At 40.5% G+C, this 22754-nt stretch overlaps 1 protein-coding gene across 2 annotated transcripts in view; it reads right to left on the bottom strand.

Moving 5' to 3' along the window:
* The window catches only part of msna (moesin a), a 29130-nt gene extending 6431 nt beyond the window's left edge, over positions 1-22699 (bottom strand). The window contains exons 1-9 of one of the 2 annotated variants that reach the window (XM_035434973.1): positions 22426-22699; positions 10530-10613; positions 6373-6468; positions 5558-5832; positions 4551-4634; positions 2045-2191; positions 1609-1705; positions 1253-1416; positions 358-488 (exon numbers count right to left, since the gene is read on the bottom strand). In XM_035434973.1, the coding sequence (XP_035290864.1) occupies positions 358-488; positions 1253-1416; positions 1609-1705; positions 2045-2191; positions 4551-4634; positions 5558-5832; positions 6373-6468; positions 10530-10613; positions 22426-22437 (1090 nt within the window). In that variant the 5' untranslated portion in view covers positions 22438-22699. Of the gene's footprint in view, positions 1-357; positions 489-1252; positions 1417-1608; positions 1706-2044; positions 2192-4550; positions 4635-5557; positions 5833-6372; positions 6469-10529; positions 10614-22425 lie in introns of those variants that run through there. The other variant, XM_035434974.1, reaches the window with a different exon arrangement.
* Positions 22700-22754: the final 55 nt, after the last annotated feature.

The following is a 22754-nucleotide window of genomic DNA, read 5'->3' as shown; positions in this document are numbered from 1 at the left end:
GCAAGTACACATACACACACACACACAAATAAATACACAAATACACACACACACACACGCAAGTACACATACATGCACGTACACACACACACACACACACACACACACAAATAAGTACACACACACACACATGCATGCACGCACACACACACAAGTACACACACACAGGCACACACGGTCAGTCGTCGGCTGCATATATCTGCTACAGTCAGTGAGTGGGAGGCACATGGCCACTGCTAGGGCTGCTCCTTTAAAACAAATCTAAAAATCACACCTTAGCATTTTCTACTGCCAAATCATTTTAAGTGAAACAGCCGGGGAGTTGTGTGGGCTGGAACAGGCTGTCTGGACTCCCACCTTGCTGAGCTTTTTTTGTTTGCTCTTCTATCTGCTTCAGTCTCTCCATTAGCTCGATCTTTTCCTTCTCGATCTTTTCCTTTTCCTTCTCCGCAATCTCCCTCTTCTTCTTCTCGTTTTCCAGCAGCGCCCTATGAGAGGAGGAGAAAAGCCTGCTTGATCAACAGAGAGGCAAATAACACTGTCAATGACAGCTTCTTCCTATCATTGTCAAACTCCCTCTACAGCGCTCCTGCAATCTAAACAGAAGTACAAAGGCCTTATCCCTGCTGCACTGTTGACTCAATCTTAGAACTACCTTACAACCTTAGAGTCACTGGAAACTAAGCTTGACCACATATTATTGCAGCCTTATTCTCTGTCTCTGTCTTTCCTATTGGAAAAGGTAATTCCACAACAGCAGTTTTCAAGAGTATCTGAAACCATATGATGGTTCTTCAAAAAATGAAAAAATCAAAGGTTGCAAGACCAAACACATATCAATCAGTATTGTAAGGGCTCTCTGGTTGGGGTGAGAAGGTTCAACCATATACTTTACATGAGTCCAGTTTTCACGTTTTCTCTTTTCTTAAGAAACATAAAAAAGTTATTTATTTATTTATCTGATAGACATTCTAAGAGAAGGTACTGTGTTCACACCGGCTATTTTTAATAAGGAACCATAAAGTGCAATCACTAAGAGCAGCGGCTTATAATAGCTCAGAGTAGGCCCCCCCACTGGTGCAGCCAGCAAAGGTTTCTGTGCAGAGCTGGCCACTCCATTTTAAGTTCAGCTATCACTGGACCGTAGGGGAGAGTCGGCAACAGTGCGCCTGTAACACGCGCTCTCAAAAATGCCCCGTGCTGTGAAACACCGTGTCGCGTCGTCTAACCCTCCCGCGCGTTTCGCACTGACCTCTCCATCTTCTTGTGGTTCTTCTCCTCGCGGGCCTGAGCCTTCATCTGCTGCACCTCGATGGTGTCGGGCTTGCGGCGGCGCATGTACAGCTCGTGGTTGCCCATGCACAGGGCCAGGATGCGCTTGTTGATGCGGAGACGCGGCGCGTAGAACACAAAGTCCTGCAGAGCCAGATGTGAGTCAGCCTTTCAACAAACGTACTACAGGAGCCCATTCCCGTTCACAGCAGCATGGAGTTACGGTGTAGCCCAGCCATTCACTATAACAGATCACTACAAGTGTCAAATGTCTAATTAACTTTGTTAACTTATGAAGGGTTAACTTGCTGATTGAGATTTTTTTTTTTTACGTACCGGTGCTTTCTTGTCAATTGGTTTTATGACGAACTTCTTGTCGTTGAAGGAAATATTTCTAATTTCACTCCAAGGGAATCCAATTTTAGGTGTCATCCTGTAAAAGAAAATTGAAGTGAGGCCCAAATTAAAATAAGTGTAAAATAAGGCGTCTGATTCATGGAACTAAAAAGAATGCCATGTTACACTGAGGCACGTAGCCCGCACTTGACAGCCTTTATTTAAACGATACATCAGGCTGTCATTAGAGCCATTCTGTACAGACCGGAGCTACAGAGATTAGGGAGCAAACGCAGTCATCAATTATTGCTGTTCTTCCAGCGCTTTGACGAAAAAAGGAAGAAGAAAGGCTGGCCCACTTTTACTCCCTCTGCAGAGGAAACTGCATCTCGGTGTCCATGGGAACCGGACGGATGATTTGGGCGGCTGGCCTTACTTGTCGCTCTGTTCGTAAATGTTGAGCCCCAGCGCGTCCACTCCCAGCCAAAGCTCTGATCCTTTCTTGTTCTTGATGCTGAAGTAGTTGACGCCATACATCTCGAGGTCTTGAGCGATCTTGAGGTACTCCATCATAGAGTCCTCTCTGTGAAGAACAACGAAAAGACAGAGAGTTACAGAGAGCCCTACAGATGCGCTCAGAAAATTAATGCTTTAATTTACCGTACAGTTAGGATTTTACATAATTCCTTCAAAACAAAATAATCATTTGAATGTCTTTTCTTTAACATTCTCTACTTGGGGCTGAGTAATGCTTTGAATGATATAAGCACTACTACTTTGCTCACCCTAGGTGCCTTCACAGAAGAGACAATGCTACAGCACCACTGAAAAAAAAAGAAGCTTTTATGCTTCTCCCCCTTTCAAGACGCGAAATCATGTTGGCGACGTCTGTGCTCACTGATTCCCTCTGCTAATGTTTGAGAGTGTAGACACGCGTGCACTCTCCTCTGATGCATGTGATGCTGCCTGTTACTTATTTCCACACGGCGGCCCACAAGCCAAACTCACTCAGATACGAGTCAGAGATAGACAAATAAAAACGAACACTAGTTATATATATATATATTTTTTACCAGTGAGACGTTTTACCTTATTAATGGAAGTAACCAAAGAAAAGTTCAGTGGTGTGCCTTTTTAACACTACGCCACTCAAATGAATGAATTTAATAAACTTTTCTGGTTGATACATTTCTGTGACATTCAGTGCCATTTAGATGCATACTGGGCAAAAATATCATTTCAGAGCATCCATAAAGCAACTGAATTAATATTCATCAGCTCCCATGGAGGTGATGGCATCATGGCAGGTTTTATATCAAAACCCAATCAAATTTTTCAATACAAGAAGGATGCTTCAAACACATAATGCGGTTATTTGTTATTTCACATCAGTGATGGTTCAGCTGAGGGCACAGTTTGGTTATTAAAAAAGGGAGAGATCAAAGGGGTACTGCTAGCTATGACATAAACACAGGGCAGACATCCTATTCAAAAAGCACAGACTGAGAACACAAGCCGAAAAGTAACACTACTACCTTCTACCGGTGAGCATAAAGCAGATTCAGCATGAAATTAGGTTACCGTGGGTGCAGAAATTGAAGGTGATTTCTGCACCCACAGCAACCTGATTTAATTAAGAACGGAAAACTATTTGTTGCAAGATTATTTTCTTGAAATAAAGGACACAACTGTATCAATTTCAACGTTTCTACATTTTAGCGGCCTTGCTATATAAGCTAAGGGAAAATGTGTCTAGGTAAATAAACAAATAAAGTTGACTTGATATAGTGAGTGACTTTATTTGTTGTTGGTGTTTTTTAATCATTTCAAAATACTCTTGCCAAGATTTGACTGAATGGTCCAACTTAATTTCCTCCAATCTTAAAGTATCTTGCTGTGAAATGTAAACATGCAAGAAGTTGGCAAAATGTACATGCCATCCCCCACTACAATTTCAACCCAACTGGACATTGCGTACACTAGTGTGACACCCTGGTACACTCTATTGCTAATGCAAGGAGAAGGAAGATATTTTAGACATTCTCCATGCGCACACTTCACTGAAAGATATGTAGACATTGCCCTCTAGTGGCACGCAGAGAAGTTCTATCTCTTCATTTACAGGGTTCCCACTCATTTTAGGAAATTATTTTCCAGGACTTTTCAAGGGCAATTTCCATGACTTACAGACATGAAACATGGACAATGGTAGCCCAAAGCGGGTGGTGGATGGGGCGGGGGGTGGGGGGGCAATGTGTAAGTACCATAACCATTCAAAACTTTGTGCTGCCGTGTAATCTCAGCTGAGAAAAATACAGAAACATATGCAATCTTAGCTCTAAATATACTGTTTAATAGCTTGACTTATAGCCTAACCTACAATTTTCCAGGACCACACAAATATTTCCAGGACATTTTGTAAATTTTCTCATTTTCCAGGTGTTTTCCATGACTGGAAAAATAGTCGATACATTTCCAGGTTTTCAAGGTTTTCCAGGACGAGTGGGAACCCTGATTTATAACTCTTCACCCATTATGACAGCGACTATCAACAAATGGACTCTGTCAAGTATATAGTATGATTAAATTACTTCCATTACTTCTGTATACCTGGCATATGAAAGACTGTGACAGGTATGTTCTGTATGAAAGAGTGAAGTAAACACGTACTGTATTAAAGGCTGAGGCAGGTATGTTCTCTATGAAATAGTGAGGTAGATACGTACTATATTAAAGGGTGAGGCAGGTATGTTCTCTATGAAATACTGAGGTAGATACGTACTGTATTAAAGGGTGAGGCAGGTATGTTCTCTATGAAATAGTGAGGTAAATACATACTGTATTAAAGGCTGAGGCAGGTATGTTCTCTGTGAAATAGTGAGGTAAATACGTACTGTATTAAAGGGTGAGGCAGGTATGTTTGGAGTGAAAGGGGGACGTACCTGATCATGCCTTTATGCTCTTCGTGCCACACTTGGATCCTCTCCTCCCACTGCTCCTTGTTCAGCTTGTGCTGCTCCAGCACTCTGAGAACACAGTGTACCACATCTAAAAAACATCCCAATGTACTACATCTTTATAAACTTCACAATGTACTCGTGAACCACATCTAAAAAAACATCCCAATGTACTACATCTTTAGAACTTCACAATGTACTCATGAACCACATCTAAAAAAACATCCCTATGTACTACATCTTTATAAACTTCACAATGTACTCGTGAACCACATCTAAAAAAACATCCCAATGTACTACATCTTTAGATCTTCACAATGTACTCGTGAACCACATCTAAAAAAACATCCCAATGTACATCTTTAGAACTTCACAATGTACTCGTGAACCACATCTAAAAAAACATCCCAATGTACTACATCTTTAGAACTTCACAATGTACTCGTGAGCCACATCTAAAAAAAAATCCCAATGTACTACATCTTTAGAACTTCACAATGTACTCGTGAATCACATCTAAAAAGGCTGTCACAATGTACTATATCTAAAAAAGTTCACAATGTACTGTATATTCATAAACTTCACAATGTACTAGTGTACCACATCTAAAAAGGCTGTCACAATGTACCATATCTAAAAAAAGTTCACAATGTACTATATCTGAATGAACCATCACAATGTTCTACAATTAAAAAGACTGCCACAATGTATTAGCCTATATCTGCGAAAACCGTCACAATGTACTACAGCGAATAAACTGGATAATTTTTTTCAGTATTATCGCCCAGCCGTGGATGAAAGGTAAAGACAAAGTAAACAATGTGGAGAAACTGTATCAGCCCTTCATTTACATAAAAAGTGTCCGATTAAGAATAATTAACGGCTTGCTACAATCGTAAGCGACTGCAACTGTGAAAAACTGACAAACACGAGGGGCCCCAAGACCGAGTTTAAGAAGCACCGCACTGCTGGATTGGCCCTGAGGGGCGTACCTTTGGGGGAGCAGCTTGTCACTGGACAGGTATCCGGTGGTGTGGGAGTCCTTGTTGTAGTCCCCGTATTTGGCCTGGACGGCGTAGGAGGCCAGCAGCACGGCGGTCTCGGGCGGGCAGTAGATGTCGTCGTTGAGGATGCCCTCCTTCACCTGCAGGAAGAACAGCCTTTGCGTGGCCTCCTGGATCAGCTCCTCTGACACGTCCTCGGGGTAGAACTTGGCCCGGAACTTGAACAGCAGGGGGCTCTCCTTCCGAACGTCCTGGGCTGTCACCTGAGAAGGACAGATCGTCTTATGGACCCACGCAGCATTCAGAGCAAGGTGCCTTCACCAAAGGTTTAAGGCCTCAGGCAAGGGCAGGGAACCAGTCACAGCAGGCCATGATTTTGATAGCCATGCTATCATCAACTACTTAGATCAGGTGGGACAAGCTCTTGGTTTTTTTTGTGGTTTCCTTTCAGTCAGCTGCAAATTTAAGTCTTGGAAAAAAAGGTGTGGACACTTTTCAGCTGATCAATGACTTATATTAAACACTTAAGTGTGAGAATGCACCAAAAGCCAGCAGACACTGCAGCCCTGCAGGATTTGAGTTTGAGATCTCTGGCTCAGATAGTCAAATTTAGCACTAGGAGCCAGTAGCGCTGCTGATTTCCCTTTCCACCTGATAGATGATTAAATGTGCAACGGCCCGAGATCCCACTCACACATTGGCCATGGTCTAAATCAAGGGCCAGCTTTGAGTATCCTTGAACTGCTAAAGCACGTTTCGTTAAGGCTGAAGCGATGGCCTGGGGGAAGTGCCACAGGACTCACCTTCTTATTGAGCTTGAGCCATGTGGAGAAGCCCTTGGTGTCCTGGTACTGCAGTCCGAAGAACCACACTTCTCTGAGGCCAATGGTCTTCACCACCTTGAATCAGAACATCACAGCCATTTTGTAAGATCAACAAATTAAGCAGAAACATGTTGCTATGTATGCATTTTTTTTTACATGAAAGTAACACTTGGTTTCGCTCTTTAAAATGGCAGGATGGTCTGAGAAGAACGCAGAGGTGGGTGTCAGAAGGAGGGGTCGGGGATCGAGGCTCAGCTGAGAGTAGATTCCAGAGGAATACATGGTTTTTAAACCAACATGTGTACTGCACCAGCTGTTAAACTGTTAAACACATAAACTGCTAACAGTCAAACTCCATACATTTGAACAGTCCTACAATACCCCTGAAAATATCTCACCAACATAATTCAACATACCGACTAAAGAAATCCACAGGGCTCTGGGGGAAAACAAATTAATTCTGTAACAATGCCAGTTGTCACTTAGCTGCAGATCACAGACTTGGCAGACATGATTAAATGACCAAAGCCGGCATTGAAATACAACTTCATCTCTGTAGCAGTGATGCAGGGATCAATAACTAGAAGGCCATTACAGAGGTTCCCTAGCATAGGATGAATGGGACCTTACAAGCACAGCGCACACAATTTCAGTAGTCATGGTGCAATCCATTCAGTGGTATTCCAATATGTGCGCATGTGGGTGACGTGGGGTGGGGCGTATATATGATTAATGTCTCTCAGTATGTGAGCCCACTGAAGTTACAAAATGAGTTTCCCTGAGTGGGAACAATGTGTTATTTATGGAATAAAACAGAGACTGGACTGTGATTGTGTCCTGGCTGACTGCCAGGACCTGTCTACCTCCCCTTTCTGGTCCTGACTCGGCTTCGCGTGCCATTGTCTCTCCTGACCTTCTGATCTCAGCTCGGCCTCCATTCCTCCCCTTGTTGAAGTTTCTGAGACCAGGTTTCCGGAAACGGTAGAGCGCTCATGCGTCGAATGCATCGATACGCCAGACATGTGGAAAGGATAGCGCCTGTATACCAGTAACACGGTAAGAACTGAGCCTGCCCACAAACTAGTACTCATTCACAAAATTGATGTGACAGTAGTATAAGACTTGCGGTCAGAGGGTAATCTAATGTTATGCTCTATTATATGATTAACTACTTCAGCTGTCATGCAGGGGTAAAGTTTTGAATGAGCCAAGCCAAGTCCATTCTCAAACGCAAACGTTGTGCTCCTGGATGTATTCAGTAAGTTTGTACAGTGTTTTAGATGTTTTGGTTTGGAGGTAAGAACCATTTATATATCTGCCAACAGTACTTAGTGTAAAATTCACTATGAGAGACAGAGAGAGACAGAGAGAGAGAGTACAAACGAAACACAATAAGTTCTATCACTGAACATCCTGGTGGGGGAGGGGGGCATTCTCTGCATTCATCAAAACACAATCTTATCTAGCAATGGCAGACGAGGCTATCCACACTCCCGCACTGGGACTGATGTTTGGCCCAGCAAGGAAGAACACAATGCTCTCCAATGAGGGCGGGGCCGTTGTTACCGCGAACGTTTACAAACAGCGTTGGGTTCGGTGGGCTCTTATTATTTCCTCTGACCGCCTGTGCTGAGTTCTGCCGCACACAGAGGCCCACACGCCGTCCTGGTCTCTCTGGCTAAATGTGCTACATTTGTGCAATCAGTACAGCCACTTTAGGGTCTCCCCTCCTGCAAACTGGAATGCACTTATGCTGCAAGGCCTTCGACGACGGACCCCAGGGCCAGTGCTTTGCGGCCAATGAGGTGAGACCGGCCACGTGTGCACTGAAGGTCTCTACAGAAAGCTCTGGTGGTGCTAGGCGAACAGCGGAGCAGTTCTCTCAGAAGCACTGTCCAGGCAATGGCCAATGCACACAGAAAACAGAGGGTGCTTAAGCACTCCTGGGAGTCTAAACAGCTCTCTAAACACTGGTGACAGGGTCACATATGGCAGACCGAGTCCATCCCACACACAGGCATAATAGCCCGAGACAGACGACTTCTCCTGCACTAAATATTTTCGGGGAGTCCTGCCCAGCATGTTTACGTTGGCAGAGCAAACTGCTCTCGAGAGGCTCTACTCTGTCTCCATGGCGACGCGAGCATGCGCCTCGCAGGCCCCGGGGGCGCAGCAGGCGGAACGAGGCGTCATCCGCTTCTTACAACCCTGGGCAGGGCTCAGAAAGCAAACCACTTCCACTTCTCACAGGAAATTTCACTTCTTTTTTTTTTTTTTTTTTTGGACAAGTCCAACTTTATTAAACAAGACTACTTTTCCATCCACGAATTGGATTGGGCAATGCCCAGTGGACATCTCGGGTTCAAATGAAACCTTCTAAACGCATTTAGTGTTTGTGCGTCCTGCACAAGGCTGAAGAAAAAAAAAACCCGCCCTGAGGTGTAATGAGGCATGGCCGCCGAGGAGGTCAAAAGGTAGTGAGATAGAGAGTCACTTGGACTCCCCCCTGACTGTGCAGCACGGGGCGTGGGAGGGGTGAGAGGCCAGTCAACGAATCACTTCCCCGAACAAAGCAGGCCTTTTAGCGCATGAGAAGTACGGCCACCAGTGAGTAAGCAGTTAAACAAGGACCTGGGGGAGCGACAGCAAGCGAGCAAAAGTTCTGCAGTTCTGCAAAAAACAGCTGCAGATTTCTGTCCCCGCCCTAATGTGCCCTGAGACTGCTGCTACTCATTTTAACGGCGTTCCGGCTCCTGTTTGGCACACAGTAACACAGATACTTTGGGGTTTTGAAAGTGACTCACAACAGTACTCACATCTGCATGACTACCTCAGGCTAAATATGCTTTACGAGAAAAACAATCATTTTACGACTCCCGTTCTTTCAATCAACACAAGTAAAACTTATTTTGGGGTCACTGAAAATCAGGCTGTATGGCTATTAGTATAAGCAAATGGTAAATAGACTGCATTTATATAGCGCATTTTCCAGCATTTTCCAGGGAGCCCATGGTTCAATTATGCTAACTCACTTTCAGGTTTTAGGACTACAAACTGAAGCGGAAAACTCGGGACAGATTTGATTGGTAGCGATTGTAGATCTACAACGTATATGATATCACCCAGGTGGGTGCTGCAGATTGGAGATTGGTGAGGTGAGTTCCCACTCATCACTGTAAAGCACTTTGAGCCTTCGGAGAAGTGCTATATAAATGCAATGATTCATTCATTCATCTGTGGTAGAGGCGGCTTGTCTCCCTAGTTCTTTTGATAACAGCTGTATCTTTTGCATGGAGTTTAGTAAACGTAGACAAACCATAACAGGCCCAAATGAACAGAGGAAGGAGGCTGAAGCCTGAAGGTACTGACATAATCTGCCACTGGAGTTGCTGTTTCAGCATCCTAATGTAATGCAGTGTTCAACTTGAATTAACTTTGTGGGAAACTGCAACAATGTGAAAGGTTAATCAACGCTCTTAAATGGAAAATAGGAAACTTTTTAAAAAGATGGATGAATGGCAATTACTTGAGTTTACCTTCCACTACAGCCCTGATAACATTAATATGTCCCAAACGTTATGGTGCCCTGAAATGGGGGGGGAATACGTACAATAAGTGCCGTTATTTCTACATGGTGAAACTAATGTATAAGAATACCCTTAAATAAAAGATGAGAACGTGCACTTTAACCACATGAGAAATGTTGGCTGGACTGCAACAGTGGGGCCAGCCCTACAAACGCGAATGTCTGTGACTGAGTGACTGAGTGAGTGATGAAGTTACACCATTGGTCAGCCGGAGAAGTCCAGCCATATACTAGGTTTTGACCTGGTCTTGTTTGATTACAAACAATCCCTGAGTCTGGGATCCAGGCAAAACACAATGAAAACTGAATTCATTATAAAACGAAAGGATTACAAGAATTTAAATGTAAAGGAACTCATAAGGGATTATTAGGCATTATTGTGCTATGCCATTGTGACCCCTCTCTGTGAAATGCATTAAATCTGAAAAGAAAAAAATGCACTGATGTAAAACATTATTGGAAACAGTCAGCACTACAACATGTCTTCATATATTAATTAAATAACTGTGCATGTTTAAGGATATATAGTACACCAGTACACAGTACATACCTGATCAAAGAGCTGTTTGCCTGTTGTGTTCGGCTGGATGGCAAACTCCAGCTCTGCATCCATGGTGGTAACACGCACGCTGATCTGTTGACAAAACAAATAGTGAATGACAAATAATAAGAGGATATTAATAATGCTCAACAGTGCCATGTACGTAAGCTTTAAAAGTGTTTGGTCCTATCCATGTACACACTGGATCACAAAGCAGTCCTTCAGTCATTGGCTGTCAACGGCAGTTGTATTGTGGCTCTGGGTCGTGACTGTGCTTTAAGATGTGTTCTACTAAACTGTCTATTAAATGACCACATGGATTTTAGATGGAGTAGTGAAAAATATAACTAACCATAAATGCAACTGTGAAAAAACTGCTATACTTCTATCTTTTGTGCAAATAAAATATTACCAGCTACAATTATGTGTGGATAATTTGTATCTGCATTTCAAAACAAAAAAAAATGAATGTGTAATTATTATGTTTCAGTAGTGACATAACTATGCATTTTTATTTGGGAGCCAAGCTGCCAGGTTAACAGTTCTAGACATTAATAGGCTGTAAGCCACACAGAGCTTATAGCCCATGATCCTCAATAACAATCGCTGCCTTTGAGGGTGGAGTCAGAAGCAGGTTTCAGAAAGTACTGACTGAATGAAGTGCACATTAAAGTGCACATAAAAGCAGTTATGTAAGACAGCTACATTTGCGAGACAAAGCACATTTATGGAAAAATGGAACTACAGCGGGTTACTTTAGAGATTTAACTGCAAATTGGCATAATAACACCACTTAACAAGATTACATATACGTGCGTTAGAAATGTGCGCCTGTTACACTGAAAGATAAAGGTCACGATGGTGTGCATCTCCGGACTGCACAGCAATGCAACTTAATTATATGGTGCAAGACATTTAAAGAGAAAATGGATTCATGATGCAGTCCAAAATGATCAGGGACATTCAATCCAAACAGAATAATGCACTGTCCTGAGCCCTGAGCGACTAAGGATTGAGTAACAATCATTTTATTCAATCACAGTACAACAGTACAACCTGTCGTATTGAGTTAGGTTTTTAAAAAGAAGTCCTATTTGTACCCATAAATGTTTGCAAAAAATGATGCTTCTGCCAACGTAATACCATTTCTGGAATATGAAAATAAAACTTTATTTGAAGGTCTGTATCTTTATTCATAAACTCTCGCACAGAGAGGGTTGGACACGGTAAACTTCTGTACGAGATAAAATGAGTGTTTTCTGTGCCTGGTACGGAAACCTGCCTAATCTTACAATTCTTACTAGATAAAGGTGAATAATGGTCTACTGCCACCCCCTCCCCCCAATAAAACCCAATAATTATTTCCTAAAATAATCAGTGATTTTTTGAACGCGATGCAGATTTAAAATCCATTTTCACAATTGACAAACTCCAGAATGCACATATGTATAACTGAACATTGTGAAGGTATACATTAATCTGCCAGCTACTTATTTATCCTTCAGAAAACTCCAAGTCTGTGTTTGAAACAATAAATAAGATAAAGCACATTAAGTAAGGCTTACTGAGCACAGGTGAAACTAAATCATACTCTGTATTTGAGATTGAAGGACTCATGATGTGTATGCTTTAAGTATCGCATAAAAATATATTAGCGTTATGTGCCAGTTTACAGAGAAAGCATCCATTTGAAATGTATATAAATTGGAATATACATGCTGTCTATGTTCGATCTTAACTATAATAAAGGCATGCAGGCTGTATACAGTATTTTATATATTTCACTGCGATGGATTTTCTATTTGCAAAATCTGTAACAAAAACTACCGAATGAGGAAAGCTAGTCACAATAACAAGATAAAGGTCAGTGTGAATGAAAACTGAGATAACCTCAATGTTTGCAATCAAATCACTGAAGCTCCCACATCACTAATGAAATAAACAAAATAAAAAACTGGATTCTCATTTACAAATCAAGCCCACCATCAACAGAGCACAATATTCCTCAGCAAGGACTGCCTCCACAAAACAGCACAAAGTAAAGAAGCAAATACTCACAGACATTTGTTATGCTTCCTACAGTCATCAACTGTTACATAAAGTTAATTCTTCTTTTCCTACTGTATTTACCTGACTTCCAAGGAAGTTATAAGCACTTGCTAATTTTTAAGGACTATCTGTTGCTAAAATGGCTCTGGCTCTGACAGAGCTTAACAGGGTTTTGTTTCTTCCAATCCAGTAGGAGCACAGGAAACTCACTTGGGTGCAGTCTCTTGGAAAGCAATGTTTCCCATTGTATGCTAAACGATGTTTCAGAAATACCCACTCTCACAAAGAATGTGAAATTGTCTTGTGCATACAATACTACTGGTAAATTCACATGAATAACAACGGGGTCACTGCTAAAGCTACATGGGACTTGGCAAGCATCCATTTTTGACCATAAACAAAATTTAAAAATGTGCAAATGGTTTACATATACCTTCAGAACAATTACTGGAAAACTAGGGCATTTGCAGTTTTGCAATGTCTACGAATTCTGCTAAACTGACTGTGACTCTTACACGTTGAGGGACAGTTACATGAAAATGCTTCTGTCATCTCCTCCATTGCAAAACGTGTGATTCTACAACAGGAAGTCACCACATCCTCTTGAAACTAGGCCTCTGGGCCTGAAAAAGAGCTGCCCATTCTTAACGGCTATGCAAATCCTCAGTGCTTATTTGGCTAGAAATACACGACTGAACAAATGTGGAGGGCCATCTGAAAGATACATTTATTTAAATTCCATCCCTGCATTTTGAGTCACACTGGATTACACAGCATTTCATCATTTTAGTTTCCCTTCTGGTAATTAAGCTCATTACAGACAAATTAAATGTCAACTCTCCTATTCTGGATATCTAGATATGTGAACTTTCAATCTGATTACATTCTTTTAACAACTGTATTCTTTGTTTCAATTGGTACATTTGTGCTTCAATAAGATCAAATTTGTAAGAAGCGAAGCCAGTGCACAAGGATGACAGCAGTCCAACAGCAGAGAACAGCATGCATCCTCTTTCAAACGCCACTCCCGCCACTGCACTATCTATACAAATTATGCCCCAAACAGAGTCTCATAATGCAACATCTTTTGTCCTGTCCCCAGTGACACACAATTAGCCCGTACATTATGGGAAATATGCGAGCAGACGGGGCCGCGCCCCCACAGAGCCATAATGGCGTGCATTATGTCACAGCTGTGTGCCTGATTAGAGCCTGCGTTCCTTTCTCTACGTGTCAGCAGCCTGCGCTCGCTATCCAGGCCACTTGTTACAGCGCCACTTCCTGTCACCAGCGGCAGTCTAGCAAAGGGCCACGATGCCAGGGCTTCTCTTGGCATGCTCCTCCCCAGTTTGGGCCTCACCAGCCCAAGCAGTGCTACAGAGGGATCACCGCTGTCCTGGTTTGTACTGATGTATCCTCTTCAAAGCAAAAAAAGAAAGAAGCAAGGATACAGGCCTCTTTGGCACGGGCTGTTGCGTGATTGTAATTCATGGCCAATGGCTTCTAGGGTACAGTCTGGTTTACAGGTCTGGTGACATCAAATGCATTTAGGACTGCAGGTATGGATTAACCACAAAGTTCCTTCAGTGGTCGCGTTTTTTACGCAGAAAAAAAACAAAAAATGTAGGCAAAAAAATGCACTGCGTTCTATAAGCGTAGATATTCTGAGGTTGTTCTCCTTTCGAGATTACAGCGAGTGATGACCTAGACTTGAACCACAAAACAATTACTCCTGTTTCTTTGACCCAACTGTCTTTCAGCGTCTGACATTTCTGTTGTTTATTGATCATAGTAACACAGCCGTTGGTTTTTGTGCGAGATTCAGAGAGAAGGTTCTTAAATTTGAATGAAAAATTGAATGTCATGCTCAAGCTGGATTGCTCAATATGAGTAAATTAAAACATAAATCACTTCAAGGGTATTTTAATATTAGTAGCCTGTGTGGCAAAAATTTGTTTTGATCAGAAAGCCAAAATATTGATTGTAGTTTATTTCATCTCGCTAATCCCTCTATTCCATTCTGCTTCTTTTACAAGTGTCATAATAAAATTATGAACAACTTACATTTATTGTGCTATTATTGTAAGTACGCATATCATGACATATTACCAGAAATAATTCATTATATCAGACTGCAAGTGAATTAGTGTTCCAGAGAGGCAGAATTCCACGGACTAGCATAACCACTGGTCTTTTAGGCATTTCTGACCTTGAAAACTGCATGTTGAAAGCTGTCGCAGACATTTCAGGTCCTACAATTTTTACTTTTATATCTGGTATAAATTAAATATGTACAATGAATTAATTCCCTTTTTATTATATAACATAAACCTTCTGGCTCATTCAATGTAGTAAAAGGCAAACCTAAATAAGAAAATTGCTGAAGACAAATGCAGCTTGTTTATCATACAGTAAAGTGAACTACACTATAGTGAACTTTCCATAAGGAACCTGCCAAAGGGAACAGTTTTATGAACCAGAGGGAACTGTTGTTTAATCTGTTCTTCAAATAATGGACACGGATGTTAAAAAAAAAAAAACCTACTAACCAATCGGACAGATTTCTAATCACTCAACTGAATTGTGGAAAATAAAAGTTCCAAAATACTATTAAAAATAAATGTTATCACCCAATGAAAACAAATAAAAACTGTTCCCTGAAAATCAAAAAAATCAAAAAACTGTTCCCTGAAAATCTAATCTCTGCCGCGAGTCAGCTCGTACAGTCTGCACTGTGAATGCCCCAGTCATAACGTGCCCTCTCTTAACTCTGAGAGCAGACGTCTTGAACATAATGCTCTGCAATTCAGACACCCAAACTGTTGAAGCCAGCAGATCCCTAGCTGCCTGTCAACTGCTGCCCGGTTGTGACTTTTACTGGTAAAAATAATTCATTTCAACATGAAAAGGGAACCAAGACCAAAGTAGTTACGCCTGTAAGGGTGGATCTCATTGAGGCCAGTGCTCAGGGTGTTTCTCACAAGTTATTCTTAGCACAACTGTGAAACAAGAACTTTTCAGTGGGCCACAAATATGACCACAATTTATTGACCAACAGTTGACTACCTCTTGCCTCAACGACTCACGTTCTCTTCTACAGGTGTAAGGTCTTTCAAGTCCACTTAAGCAACAAAAACCAATCCTAATGAGTTTACCAGCCAAGGCATTGCCAGGTTTCCATAACAACACACAAGGTGCTGTGTTGACAACGGCCCACATATGACTAGAATAAAATTTAAATAATGTCTTCCTGTGCTTTCATAGTTCTGTTTAACTGCTTTTCACAGCTACTTTTTCTAGTACTGCAAAATGTAAACTGCAACGTCATTGAGTCTGATATGAAATACAATACTGACATTAGTTTACAGAGGAATTACATTTAGACCTAGACCAACACACTACAATAATATATAATATATAAAAATCTGAACTTTACAAAAATAGTGGGCAACAAAGGATGTGTTCTAATCTCTAATTAACATTCACTAAGTGTGATGTTCATATCAAAATTAAAGTTATGGATTCACGTTTTAGTTTTTTGGAAAATGATGATGAAAAAGGTTTTGGGAAGTAGTGAGTTCAAATGCAAAAAAATGTGCCCATGTAGATGGGGAAGATGAATTACCATCTCCATATAAATGTCTTATCTATCTGCTTAAAGCTGTTGTTTTCATTTTAATGGCAATTTAGGGTCTATATCCATGCAGATTTTAATGTACTTTCATTTACCCCATAATTGGCAAGAGAACTGTTGTTGAATACATACAAGTAGTGGACATAAAATGTAAAAGCATTCTAACAGTAAAAGCTTCCAGTTGTTGTGTAATGGTGTGGGGCACATTTCCCTGGCATGTTTTGGTGCTCTCATACACTCGGACTTCAAGGTCAATGTCAGTCCTTACTTAATCGCTCTGAGTGATCATCTTCACCTCAGATTTATTTCCTGCAGAAAGAGGTGCCTTTGCCAACTGAGCATGAGCAGTTGCCAATGGTGACCATTACAGTCACCAGATCTGAACTCAACAGATATTGTGTAATGATGCCTGAAACAGAATTTTCCATTTTAATGAACTAAGTGTGAGATCAGTTTTTTTTTCTATGCACAACTGATGATTCACTGTCTGTGGAATAGTGTCTTTCTCCCTCAACAGCAGTAAACTGTAATATCACCATCGCATTGGCATGGCATATACATGATATACTCTATTAGATAACCTCATTGTACCCAATAAGATAGTTTCATTGGTTGATGTAATATAATTAATGTGTTCATAAATGGTTAAAAACAAAGCTGTGGATTTATTCTTTAGCTCTTCATATATCGCAGTTCCACATACCATTGTTGGTATTACAGAACATCAAACACAGCTGTGTTTTGCAAATTGTAGTATGTCCAGCATTTTTCATTCACTAACTGTACATTTTAAATGCTGGACATACTACAATTTGCAAAACACAGCTGTGTTTGATGTTCTGTAATACCAACAATGGTATGTGGAACTGCGATATATGAAGAGCTAAAGAATAAATCCACAGCTTTGTTTTTAACCATTTATGAACACATTAATTATATTACATCAACCAATGAAACTGTGAATGAGAAACAAAGTTTCCTTTTAAAGTCATTACATTTGAGTGTAAATCAGCAATTAATTTATACTTGAAACACTAAATTATGATTTCAATCACTATGATAACCTGGATACAGAACTTTTGTCTTTTGCCAAATCCTAAGATTACTTTTCTCTCAAGCAATTCTGTTTCAAATGGAAACCAACTTAAGCAAATCCAATCATGTGACTATGCTGGTATTTCAGTTCTTTGTCGTGTTTATAAAGAAAATATATTTAAACAATAAGCTGGCTATTTAACACATATATTTATCCAATGAACCTGATCCTAAACTGTGGAAAAGTTTATTGAGAACTGAGGTATTTCTACTGCACAACATTTTATTTGGAGGACACTGTACTTAACGAATAGCACAATACCGCAGAACAGAATGCCCAATTACACATCATAACGGGAACTGCATAACACGAAGTAGAAAAACAGGTGTGGCTATAACAATATTTTGCAATAGGAAGAGTTCAGTACGAAACTGAAATGTAAGTTGTAAAATGACCATAGCTGCACAACCTTTGACTGAAATATCTGCCTCAACATTCACATTCTCTATAACAGAAACAAATCACAAAGTGCACAAGACTGTCATGGAATGGCCATGGAAAGACGGAACATGCTGAAATCACACATGTTCTGAGCAGTGAGTCAAAATGCAGAACTCAGTGTGCCTTTTCCCCAACTTATTTACTATACAACTTTATAAAACCCCCATACCACAGCTTTTAATTTAATAGCATAATCAAAATTCCTTGTCCTCATTAGCGCTTTTTTCCATTATAACTATGAAAAAGATTAGCTGTTCTAGGACCCCACCATGCAAAATAGTGAACCTTAGATGGTGTCTGGTCTGAGACCAACACCACAAACTCATGCTCACAATCTATAGAAAAATTCCTTTGAGCTCACACACACACACACAAACATGCTCACAGACGACTGTAGAGACACACGTGTACATAATAACAAACAACTCACTAGTTCAACTTCAGGAGGGAGGAAGATGAATTTCAGACCTGCTGCACAGTTACCCTCCATTTATGTGAAAAACCAGGATAGTTTACCCTTTCACACAGGCTACCGCCTGCAGCTTAGTTTATTACAAACTGTTAATCTGTGCTTTGCTGTGTGTGCTTGGAGAGGTATTTAATCTCTCACATACCACTGCCCTTTCCACACCACTTGATTGTGTAATCTGTTTTTCAGTTGCCTTTTTGCTTTCATTTTTTGTCAAAAAGGGGCCTGCTTTCTGAGTATCTCTTCTCTCAGCCTCAGAAAATGTTTCCTTCCATAGTGTTTTTAGATTGACCTCTTCATTTGTTAGGTGTAGTGGCAGAATTCCTCTTGAATCTCACTTATTTTGTCTTTTATCCTACTTCAAACCAAGGGTTTCAGGAAAGAGTGTGGCAAGCAAACACATAAACCCTTGAGCATCCAATTAAATGCAGATGACAGTACTCAAATAATCAAATTAATCCTCTTCAGCATTCCAGTAATCTGACTGACTTCAACTGATATACCTTCTTTGTTTACAAACTCTCCCTTGTGCTCAGCTTTACTGTGCAAATACCTCAAGCAGCTGAATGTAGAGTGAGAGAATCAAGTGCTATATGACAGAAAAAGCAAAAATAATTATAAACTCTGCTGATCTGAAATAACACTGCCCCTTTCACAGTATGGCAGACAGTCCCCAGGACACAACCAAGTGCTCTAGACCTTACACATACCAAAGAGGATCACAGGTTTAAAAGTGTTAAAAAACTGACTTGACTGGAAGGGTAAGGAGAGACGTTTGATTTAATTAATTTCAGTTGAGTTCTAATCACTGTTGTGTCCATTCATGTGTTCTGTGTTTGTTTTGACTGGTAAGGACACTGTAAGCAACCATCTGCTCCAACTGAAAATAAATAAACATGCACTTTTTACAATTAGAAAATTATTTTACCTTAATTATAGCTACCCTTATTGACTCAAGGACTGGATGTTTTAGCCCTCACTTTAAAAGGGGAATTCCACCAAGGGCTTTTCTTTCATTTGCAGAAGAGCAGTTGTCCTGAATAAAATGAGCTCTTAGCCAACTCTCTACCGGTAGTGTGTAGAGATACAGACCCAAAGTACTGTGCATGCTCCAGGCACCTGCTTTACTATAGACTGCAATCTGGGGGGCGCTTAAAGTCTATTGGCAGGCATCAGACAATGCCAGCAACACGTTTCCACTTCTACTGAATAAGAAACGTAGAGGCTAAGCATTCCTACTTGGACTGGAAGCTTTTCTTCTACTCACTAGCAAGCTAGCTAGTAAAGAAAGTCTAGGTTTATGGTGTTTAGTTCAGATTACTTTCGTCCTTAAATTCTGCTGAAAAGAAAATGCCACTTTGCTGTAGTGTGACAAATAGCAAGGGCTTAATGTGGATGAAGGAATAAATTTACAAAACTAGTATAATGAGGGTGAGCAAAACCAAAGGCTGACTGCAATTGGGAATGCTATAGGCCTATATGTGTCGCAGGCACTTTCGCCCAGATGATTTTGAGGAGAATGTTCAGGCGAGACCACTGAACATACCAAGCGACCGTCTGTTAGCTCAGTCAATGCCCCCTTTGCTTAGTATGGAGGTAAGGAGGCGGTATTTCCAAATTCAAATTATCCGCCCATTGTAGTTTTTTCAAAAATGAGAAAGGGAACATGTATGTCATTATGACGTACACGGTACACCTCTGCCAAATTTGAACCTTTCATGACAGATATTAACATGCTTTGGCCAGCCAGTAAAAGGGACTTAATCAGTTACGCCTTCATTTGTTAAATGATGTTAATTTTGTTTTGCGTTGGAATTTCCCTTTAAAGAGTAAATTTGTCTCCCATAAACCTAAAAGCAGATAGATGCAAGGTGCTTATAAAAATACATTTCATGCCAAAAGGAAAAAATCCCATTATTGACATATTACTTGTTTTCTATACTCCTGTTTCGACAGTTTGTAAATAAAAGTTTATTCTACATTGCTGGTTAGAGAATCTAATATTTGTAATATTACTGTGATAGTGGATTTTTGTTTTGAATTTCTTATTTTGAGTTAATATTTCAATTAGCAGGATGTCCCCTCAAAGTGTTAATCAACAGTCTGGCCAAAGCTCTGACATAATTTCAGTTATGCTCTACAGAACGGACTCTTGTGGGAAACAAGTCTGAAAATATAAAGGTAATTTGTGGAGAACAGTAACAGTAAGGAAACCATAAAAGGTCTCACACGAGAATGAGTTCTTTCCAACAACTACACTACATAAAATGCTGTACAAATAAGGAAAATGTATCCTAAATGAAAAACTTTAAAAAGCACATCAGACATACAAGTTTCGCACAAGGCCACATCTGTTTTCTGAAACAGAAATAATCACATGGTTATTAATGTCACAGTAAAGGGTGGTCAGTTTAATCTTAAAGGCTCAAGATGTTCAGCAAATTGAAACCCATGCATCACTGATTCTAAGAACATGTAAATCTGAGAGGATGTAAGGTACACTGCAGTAGAAGACTTCTATCCCAGCTGAGAGGGTAAGTGCTTCAAACTTTCAAGACTGGCGATAATAGCAAAGCAACAGGCGGCAGAGACAGGATGGAGTAGGGGGCAGCCTGTGCTCTTTAAGGCCAAATAAGGCAGTCAGAGGCAACGTCTAGCGACTGAGAGCCAGGAAGGAGTCATCAGGGAGCTGACGTAGACCCAGAATCCTTGAGTCATTCGACTGAAGTTTCTTGGGAATTTGAATCAACGCCAAAAGTGAAGACGGAGCATTCTGATTTCTCACATTCATAGATTAACTACTTTATGGGCAAAGATATTATGTAAGTGGGGTGGAAACTTCTGTAATTCAAGAGGACTGGAGCATAAAAAGGCAGCATTGAAAACCGTTATTACTCACACATATTTGATAATGATTTTTCATAAATGAAGTAAACCTACTAATGTGGATTCACCCTGTTCACCTCTGTTCCATACACAGGAGTCCATACAGGAAACCAGTATGGAAACGAATGGGATTGGTTATACAACAAATACAGGCCTACACTTTATCAAACATTTCAATATATAATTAATTCATTGCCTTAATCAACAGGCATATAGTTCATCTAAAAATATCTGCAATAACCTAAAATAAATGTAGGCTACTACTTAAAAATTAAGATGATTTTAGGACTTGCAACAGGACACAGTCAGTAGGAGGCCTCTGCTACACCAGCACAGAAAAATGTGATGGTCTCTTGCATTGGATAAAGAGGTATAGAGAAACTTAAAGAGTAATTTTTAAATATCGATTACTAGCATTTATTTCATAAATGTTCGCAGATATGATAGATCCACAAGTTTAAAATGAAAGTGATAGTCCCCAAAATTGATCGTCCCCGTGAAGCAGAAGAAATAACCATTCAAATGAATAAAAAATCTGCATCACAATGACACAGGAAGCTGAAGCTCTTAGAATTTTGCATGACACGAAAAGCGGGCTAAATTGCAGGCCTAGTCTGAAAATTAGGTTGGTAAACTGACACTGCGCAGACCATTCAACTGTAGGGAAGCAGCTTCAGCAGCCAATCACGTTTCAGAATAGAGGACTTTGAGGCGCATGGATTAACACAGAATAACGGTTTCAAGCCTACGCAACAAACAGCAGTAGCGCTATTACACTGAATGCAGAGTATGCTACAACTAGGCTAGTCTTTGTCCTCCCTATGGTAAAATGTCCGTGGCAACATTTGTTGCCCTTCGGTGAGGCAGTGTGAAACATGGACATTAGAATCCATCATTTTGCATTAACTAGAACAACTGTATCCCAAAATGTATGATGCTACTTGAATTGTACCCTACTCTTTGAGGCCGCCCCATACACGTTTCTGTAGGTACGTTATAATGTGTAACTCACTATCCTACTACATTAACGTTTGTTTAAGAAATTAATATACTCACAGCGTTCTCAAAATATGATTAATTTAATAGAATAGAAGGCTATGGGCCACTGTGGTTATGAAGACATGGTTTCAATTCCTATCTGCCAACATACAACTTGAAATTAGTAAAGTTTAAATTAGTGTAGAAATATGATGTTAAGATGTCCCATCAGAGTTGTCCACAGTCTGCACGGTTGTACAGCTACAAAACGCTAACATTTTAATGCTGACAAAACAGGCTATTGTTTTTTAAAAATTATTACATGCACCACGTAAAAGGATAGGCTACTCACCGTTTTCGGCATTTTTCAGTCGGTTTGTCAGGTCAAAGATTTCAGAAATGTAGCGATTCAATGGAAACTTTCAACAAAAACTTTTTTCCATCAGATAAACTACGGGGACATAAAATTGACCGTCACGATCAGCAAAAAAGTAATCTTTGAGTTTTCCTGGAAGTCTTTTCTTTTAAATATAAAAATCCTCTAATATCGCCAGAGTTACGTTGGTCCGCAATGACTGAATCTAAAGCCTGATTTCCTGTTAACGGAACTCTGTCTGAAAACCACACCCAGTAAATGAAGACATACTGAAGAGCCCAGTTTTCAGCAGACTCCGCCTGCAT

The sequence above is a fragment of the Anguilla anguilla genome, chromosome 9, assembly GCF_013347855.1.
Source record: "Anguilla anguilla isolate fAngAng1 chromosome 9, fAngAng1.pri, whole genome shotgun sequence".
NCBI lineage: Eukaryota > Metazoa > Chordata > Actinopteri > Anguilliformes > Anguillidae > Anguilla > Anguilla anguilla.
This window is presented reverse-complemented; position numbering and strand designations above follow the sequence as displayed.